General features: G+C 57.8%; 1 protein-coding gene across 1 annotated transcript; it reads left to right on the top strand.

Moving 5' to 3' along the window:
• The first annotated feature begins 915 nt into the window (after positions 1 to 915).
• DBNDD1 (dysbindin domain containing 1) lies at positions 916 to 8269 on the top strand. Its single transcript, XM_023522711.1, has 4 exons — positions 916 to 4356; positions 5556 to 5702; positions 6033 to 6173; positions 6865 to 8269. Exons 1-4 carry the CDS (start codon positions 4323 to 4325, stop codon positions 7020 to 7022), a joined length of 480 nt encoding a protein of 159 aa, XP_023378479.1. The 5' UTR covers positions 916 to 4322; the 3' UTR covers positions 7023 to 8269.
• The last annotated feature ends 312 nt before the right edge of the window (positions 8270 to 8581 follow it).

Genomic DNA, 8581 nt, shown 5'->3' on the forward strand with positions numbered 1-8581 from the left:
GACTCCTGAACCCGCCTACCTGGCCTGGCCTCAGGGGCATCCTTGGTTTCCTGGGGATCCCATCCCTCGGAGCCACTCCCTGAACTCGCTGGGGATCCCCCAGCGGCACCAGCGGCCTCCTCTGAGACCCAAAGTGCTGGCCCGGGAGGTGTTCGGAAGCAGTGGGTCCGTTGCCGCTGTTTGCAAGCTGAGTACCGCAGGTGCGTTCCAGACAGCTGCCCGGGGGCCCTTCGTGCGACTGGCAGGCACGGCCAGACACACCCAGGGGCTAGAGGGTGGGTTTTCTTTGTTTTGTCATTTGTGGGCGGGATCCAGCTTTCCGCCCTCCCGCCCCCGCCCCCCCAGGCTAACAGTCTCCGGACCTCCGCTCCCACCCTGCACAGCCCAGTGGCAGCTCTGTGGGGGTGTGAAGGGGACCATTTAGAGAGCAAGGGCTGTGAGATGTGGGCACAGCAGCCTCCCATGAGCCTGTGTCCACTTCTGTGAGAAGAGACAGCCCCTCCCCTGCAGGCCTGTGGGAGAGGACCTTGAGGGCTCTTCAGTGACTGAGTCTCCCTCGCTGGAAGACTCGGCGGGGCTGCCTCAGTGCACAAGCCTGTACCTGTCAGGTGTTGTTCCATGCAGGCACTGTGGGGGGGCTGGGGCCACACTCAGGACTCACGCCCTTCACCCCGTAGCCATTTCCTGCCTGCACAGTGGGCTGGCAACCCCCATGCCATGGGCTCTCATGAAGTCACGTGTGGATGGCTGTGACTGTCATTCTCACAGGTCACTAACACATTACTTTGGAGCATGTGAAGCACACACAGAAGTAAGGAAAGCAGCATGGTAAAGCCCCAAGAGCCACCTCCCACCTGCTTAACCAGACCCCCCCCACCCCTCCCTCAGTAGTAATTTGTAGGAAATCTAGACATATTTCACCCATAATTATTTCTGAAATTATCTCTAAAAGATAAGGTTCTTATAGAGCGTAATCAAAATCTCATTTTTGCACCTAAACAAATTAACAATAATTTCTTAATGATCAAAATGTACAGACACGAAGATGAGAAGTGTGTGTGTGTGGGTGTGGCGGAGAGTGTGCTTCTTGAAGGGTCCCAGCTGTTGCCTCTGGAAAACCAGAGTTCCAGTCCCCCTTCCCCAGAGAGGCTGAGCCTGGCTGAGGCCACCCAGCAGCTTCCACATGTTTGGGGGAGGAGCCCTGAATCCAGGATAAGGACCTGGGAATGGGGTACAAGTGCCCCACCTCTATGACCATCTCTCCCTCCCTGTGCCATTTGGGTTTTTATGGCCTTTATTCACTTCATTAACTTGTTTGTTCACTCATCGGCGTGTGCAGCGTGCCTTGATGCTGGGGCAAAGACCTGGACACACGGCAAAGAACTTGAGATTTGGGCCAGGTTCTTGGCACGAATGTGCTGGAAAATAGGTCAGCAGCATAGCACAAGAAACCCTATCAGCTCCACTCACATCAGCAGCCAGCCCTGGGTGAGGATGGGCTGTGGCACCCCAACTCCATTCTCCCACAGGGGCTGTGCTGGGTTGAGAACCAGGTGTTGCTATCCCATGGGCTGGCTCTCCTGGGCATCAGAAACACCCAGCACCTCTGCCCTGGCCTGGCTGATTCTGGGGCTGCTCAGGTACCCAGCTTGTGGCTCGGTCGGGCTGCCAGGCACCTACCCCATGCCTGCCTGTGAGATCACTACTTTGCTTCGGACCCCAGGAAGAGATTTGTCCCTTTGCCCTCCAAGGTACCAGACTGATCCGTCAGACAGCCGTTCATTAACTGTGACTGTGGCGTAGGGCTGCGGCTTCACTCATTCCGCAGACAGTCACAGTGCACCTGCTGTGCACTAGGACAAGCCTGGGTCCTGGAGCTCACACTGCTCACACCCAGCCCTGGCATCTGAGCCTGGTGCCTGGCGGTCAACCTGTGTTTTCATAGAGGATTTTTTTAAATTGAGAAATAATTCACATCATAAAAATCCATCCTTTTGCCGTGTACAATTCAGTGTTGGTAATATACACGTGGCCCCAACTTACAATGATTCAACCTCGAACTTTCGACTCTATGGCAGCGCCAGAGCGATACGTGTTGCAAAACCGCACTTTGTTTTCTTCTTTTCCCCGACTAGCGATGCGATGCCCTCGCCCTCCCGCGATCTGAGCACGGTTAAGATCGGCTGGGCTAAGCTACGATGCCCAGTAGGTGAGGCGTATTAAATGCATTTTTGACTTATGATACTTTCAACTTACTGGAATGTAACCCCGTCGTAAGTCGAGGAGCATCTATGTTCACAAAGTTGCGCAATCATCACCATCATCTAATTTAGAATATTTCCATCCCCCAAAAAGAAACCCTGTGCCTGTCAGCAGTCACTCCCCATTCCAAACCTAGCCCCTGGCTACTGCCAGTCTACTTCCTGTCCTAATTTGCTGTCTCCCCTCTATAGAGCTGCCTATTCTGGGCATCTGGATAAATGGAATCATGGCGTATGGCCCTTCGTGACTGGCTTCTGCCACTCGCCGTAATGTTTTCGTGGTCCGCGCATGTTGTAGCATGTGTCCATGCTGCGTGCTTTTCATGGCAGGGTAGTTTTCCATCGTCTAGATGGACATTTGGGTTTGATTCCACTTCTACCTACAGTAGTGCCGTGGTGAACACTCTCGTGTGCAAGTGCTGACGTGGACGTGTGCTTTCCACTCTTTGGGTTAAGCGTAGGAGTGGAATTGTTGCCTCGTGTGGCGACTCTACGTTTAATAGTCTGAGGAGCAGTGGGTGCACCTGCCTTGAGCACTCAGCCCGGACACAGCCACACACGGCACCACGGCACGCCATCCTCAGGGCTCAGGGCCCGTGTGTCCCTGCATCTGCATTGGCATTTTGACTCAATCTCCCATTTCCATTACATTCCGCTGGCCGAAAGACCAGTATCAGAAGCTACATCTTCTACTTTTTGATGGAAGAAGCTACGTCTTCTACTCTTTCCTGCCCCCCACAGCTTCACCACAGGCCAGGGCAACGGCATTTATAAAGACCGGGCCACTGCCAAAGGGGTATGGAAAAGAATCAAAGCCTAGACACATACTGCATCCTGTGGACTGTGACACCTAGTTGCTATGCTGTTTCAGGGATGTTGGAATTTGATAGAATGTGCTTGCAGTACACAGGCCACTGTGCCTGTGGGGGTCTGTCTCGGGGCTGTCCAAGGCCCCTGGGCTCCAGGATTTGTAGCGGAGTGCCCCTCCCCACTCTGGGGAAAGGGTGTACTGTTTGCCTGTGTCCCCAGGTATGGCACAGCTCCCTCTAACAGGAGAACAGCACCAACTACCCCCGCAACCTACCCACCCCACACAGGGCAGGAACATGTGCTTTGTTCATGCGGTGCCCCCAATGCTCAGGAAATCTTTTTTGGATGGATGGATGAATGAATGCCTTCTTGTCAAGATGAGGGGCCCCACCCAGCGACACAGGGACAGGGTGCTGTGAGCAGAGACCCCGCCTCTATTCCCATCTTCAGAAATCCCCTTCCACCTGGGTCGGGCCGGGAACATACTCCTGCTCCCCTGTGGGCGTGGGGTCAGGGTCTCTCCTCCCTCCTCTGGCCCCTGCTCTCAGCCATGTGCCAGGACCAGGAACAGAGGCTGGCGGGCAGTGGCTGCGAGTTCAGACCCCATTGTCCCCTGTGCTGCGTGCCTGGGACAAGCTGAGCCACTAAGTGCTACGTCTCTAAAGCACAACACTCAGCGTCCCTCCCCCATAGCTGCTTGTGACATTAGCTGAACAATAGTGGTGGGGCTGTGCCTGGCACAGAGCCACCGTCACTACTACTGTTATGACCCCAGAGTCACCTGCTCTATTTGAATTCTCTAGATAGATGGCAGTACCTGCCCTGAGCACCCAGCCCGGACACAGTCACCCACCACCACAGGCTGTGTGTGTAGAAGTGTCTTAGAATTGTGGCCACAGCACAGGCCAGCAAGACGCAAGCACACTCCCGCACACCTGTGCCACCTCCCAGTGAAGAGACAAAGTGTCCTGCAGAGCGAAGGCCCCCCAGGGACTTCCTGGATCCTGGACAGGGATTCTCAGATGTTGGGCTGAGGTTCCAGGCAGAGGTCCCTGCTAACCCAGCTCACAGCAGGGTCATGTCTCTAGTGGCCTCTGGGCCAGGAGGTGTCCTTGCCAGGCTGGTAGGCCAGGACAGGAGTGGGTGTAACTCTACCCTCCCAGGATGCTGCCACACTCCGGCAGAGGCGGGAACCGGATCCCCTGAGTCCGTCCAGCCTGGCCAGCCCCAGGCTCCATGTGATGACACAGCATGGTGCAAAGCTTGACGGGCCACCAGTCAGCAGGTCCACCCTCCCCTGGCCACACTTCCTCTGTGTGTGGGGGGCGAGGGGAGTGGGGTGCCCTCCTGGAGAAGACCAGGATGGCCTTGCTGGCTCTGCAGTTCGGGGTTGATGCCCACTTCCCACTAAGCTGGGGATCCTCCAGACCCACCCGTCCCACGTGGCGGCATCCAGGCTGCTGGCTACACTGTTGGGGAGGACAGTCCTGCCCCTCGCAGGCAGCTGCTGGCACTGGGGGCCCCAGCTGGGCCCCCCTCAGCCCACCATTCCAGGCAGCTGCTCCAGGGGCTCTGTCTGCGCCCAGCTCTCGGCACTCAGCTGGCAGACTGGGAGCAAGCTCTGCAGGGCACAAGTTTGCACCACGCACCTGCTCCATGGGGTCCCAGGAGAGGGTGGCAGCAGAGCCACAGTGGGGTCATGGGAGCCAAGGGTCCCAGTTACCTCAGGGGCATGTGGGCAGGCTCTGGAACATTCTGCAGGAGCTGGTAGGGGGTGTGGGTGGAGGGGTGTGAGGTGAGAGCAGCAGCAGGTGAGATTGGTGGCCCTCAGGCCAGCGGTCCCACCTCTGGGTGGCAGTCTCCACCAAGCAGATCCCTAGGGGACCACCTGCCCTCGTCTGACAAAAAAAACTTAAATATTAAAAAAAATGAACAATTACATTTTTCAAAGAAAAACTGCATAGAAAAAAACCCCTGGAGGAACACTGTCCCAGTCATGAGGTGTAGCTGGGGTCAAGAGGGTCTGCTGCTTCCCTGTTCTGTAACTGTCACCATTGGGACGGACCCTGTTGACAGGTGTGTAAAAGCAGTCAGTCTGCGAAGGACAGGTAGGTGAGCAGGGACCAGTGAGGAAGTCCCCACCAGACCTTCATGGCTTGTGTTCGTTCAAGCTCAAGTACTCAGGGCTGGGGTCCGGAGGTCATTCATCCCCTCTTTGGCCGCAGTAGGAGGCAGTCATCCTCGGGGGAAGGCCAGCCTCCTCAGAGAAACCCCCTGCCCCATCCCGGATCCTGGCCCGAGGTAACCCCAAGGACCACTGCCAGCACCTAAAAGGAGGGCTTAGGAGTCAACTACTCAAGTCCTCGCCACCGTGTCCTGGAGAGGGTGGGACCCCTGTCTCTCCTGGGGGAGAGCCCCAGCTTCTCCTCTGGGGGGGTGGAACCCCCATGTCTCCTCCCAAGTAATGCATTCTGTCTTTTGTAGAAATAATTAAGGAGGTTGAGGTGCCACAGGCTACCCTGAGCACCCCGGCCCAGGGGTCAGGAGACAGCTGCCACTCACCCGTGGCCGAGGAGGAGGTGGGCATCTCAGGACCGGCACCAGGGCTCCTGCAGGTGACAGAAAGGAGGCGTAAGTACAGCTGACGTGCCTGGCATGCTCCATGGGACCTGGGCTCCCTGGGAAGTAGGGGGCAGCGTCCACATACTGTCCAGACACTCCATGGGGGTGTGGTGGGCATCGAACTCTTAAGGCTTGGCTCATTGGGCCTTGGTTGTACCACGTGTAAAGTGGGGGACCCCAGAAAGTGTTCAGTCTGAAGTGTGGGGAGCAGAGTTGGGGTCTGGCTGCCTCATCTTCCTGGGGCCATGCCAGGCTCTACCCAGAGATCTGGTTCTTCCCTGGGCTGTGTGGGGGGCCGCATGGGGGGGGCCTGCGCCGATGACAAGCCCCCGCCCCCAGAGCCCCTGAGCAGCGTCTCCTCCCTGGAGGTGCACTTTGACCTCCTGGACCTCACCGAGCTGACAGACATGTCCGACCAGGAGCTGGCCGAGGTCTTCGCAGACTCCGACGATGAGAACACGGCCGGTGACTCGCCAGCAGGTGGGGCTGGCGCTGGGGTGCGGGGGGCGGTGCGGGCAGGTCCTGGGGTCAGGACCACCGGACCCTGCAAACCCCTACTGTTAAAAATAATTTTCTCTCGATTGTGTTTAAATGAGACCTGTCGCCAGCGCTCCATTTTCTTCAGCATTTCCACGTTCTGCGTGCCCAGCTTTCAGGGGTCTTCCTCTTATGGCCACCACTGAATTTTGATTTTCAAATGCCAAAGAAAGGCCAAAGCCACAGAACCCCTGAAGGTGGCATTTAGGAAGTGTGAATTTAATCACGAGTTAAGCTAAGCATAGCGGGGTGCCATTCCACCGCCCTGGCCCCTCCCCAGCTCAGCCTGCCTTGGTTTCCCCTTTAGTTCTCAAAGGGGCACTGCCCTTACCCCAAGACCCGAAAGGCCTCAGAAACGGCAAGGCAGCCAGCAGGGGTGTGTGGGCCCAGTGACCTGCCTCGCTCCCCGCTCACGCCCGTGCAGGTGGAGTCTGGGGGCGGGCCTGCACAAGGCCACACCCAGGCCCACCTGTCTGCATTGCTGGTGGCCTGGCACTCGCATTTTCTAAGCACCCAGGGGACCGCAATGTGTGGCTGGACCTCGTGGTGGAGGCGCCCACAGGCCTAGCCCAGTAACTACAGGAGACATTCACGGCCCCTGGCCATGCTGAGCCCACCTCCATGTCCCCACCAGGCCTGCACCCACTGCCCCGGGCCGGCTGTCTGAGATCCCCGTCCTGGACATGCACCAGGGCCGGGCAGAACCGCGAGCAGCAGCCCCTCGGCAACTCTGAGCGGCAGCCAGCAGCTATGGACACGGTTCTCACTGTGGAGCCACCCAAGGAGGACTAGGCCGGCCCAGCCAAGGCAGGGGAACCCCACAGTCGTGGCCCAAGGACACTGCCCAGCCCGCATTGCTCTGGGTCAGGGCCTCGAGGCACCCCAGCACAAGCACAGCCCAGTGGCCTTAAGTCCAGCTCTCTCCTCATCCCTGGGTCAGGGCTGATACCCCCAGGGATGGGACGGGAGTGGCCTGGGCCTTGTGGAAACCTCGGTCTGCAGGACCAGTGCTCTCGTGTGTCATAAGATCCCCGAGTGGGTGCCAGGTGAGGGGGGCACTGAGCAGATGACAGCTGCTCTGCAAACCCCCTGGGAGTCTTGGGGTTCTGGCTGTGAACGGCCACGCCGAGTTCCAGACCATGGATGCTCTGCTGTCTAGCCAGTTACGTGGGAGGGGTGTCAGTCCTAAAAAGCGTCACCTTGTTTTCAACCTTGTCCCCTTTCTACCACCCATGGGGCACTGCTAGCACCAGGGCCCCCTCCCCAGGCCCTAAGACCTTGCTTGTCCCGATCCCTGTGAGGCAGCTGGACCCATCCTCCTTGGCTCACACACCACGTGTGGCCTAACGGCCACAGCCTGCTAGATGGGTGGGGGGCAGGCGGGGTTCATCTTCTCCCCATCCCTTGCCCATGACACATCTCATAGCCTGTCATGTACATGCATGGATCTGTCTCCAGCTGGCATCCTAGCCTGGGATGGAGTGGCCTAAGAGCCACTAGGGTCATGAGGGGACCTGGTGGCCACCACCTCGGGCCCCCAATTCAGGGGCACCAGGCTCAGCTGCCACAACACTGCTTTTTATGTGCTAAAGGACAGACTAGGCTTCTGTCGACTGCGAGTCCAAGATCAGTTTTAATATAAATGCGTGAGCTTGCTTTTTGTCCTCAAGCCAATCTGCTCCAGCCTGTCCCTCTCTGAACCATTGCTGAGGAAGGCACGTGGGCCCTTCTGCAGAAGCCCGGGGCACGCTGGGCCCCCCATGCATGGTAAGGGCCAGTCTCCGTGGAAATGCAGTTTGCCTCCCATGCTGGGGCCTGGGGGGCTCTGCCTGCCCCTCCACCCGTGATGAGCAGCAACACGAGGGTATTTACCCGGCAGTCAGTAATCTCACTGCAAACTGATCCTGTAAGGGCGGCCGTGTGCACCACCCACCCTACCTGCCCAGGTCTTCCTTCCAATTTCTATCTTTCTTGCTGCAGCTTCCACAGAGCTCAATTATAAAAAGTGGGATTAAAATGTCAGCCATCCTAAGGCCCAACCATGGTCTCTTCTTTTGTAGCTGTCATGAGCTCAGGGGTGCATGCCGGGCGGGGGGTGGTACGGGGCTGGCTGCTCCAGGAGCAAGCTGACACTGTTGTTTTTCCAGCTGAAGCCACTGGGGGCCCCTGTGTGCTGCCCTCCGGACTGCTTATTTGGGTCACATTTCAGGAACAAGTGCCCTGGATCTCAAGTCATTAAAATGAAGCCCCTGCCCCCACAGAAGCCCAGGCTAGATGAGGCGCAGGTGCCGCCTGGACAGCTTCTTCCCAGCCCAGGGTGAGTTCCCAAGAGCTCCAGGCCAAAACCCCAA

The sequence above is a fragment of the Pteropus vampyrus genome, unplaced genomic scaffold (assembly GCF_000151845.1).
Source record: "Pteropus vampyrus isolate Shadow unplaced genomic scaffold, Pvam_2.0 Scaffold356, whole genome shotgun sequence".
Lineage (NCBI taxonomy): Eukaryota > Metazoa > Chordata > Mammalia > Chiroptera > Pteropodidae > Pteropus > Pteropus vampyrus.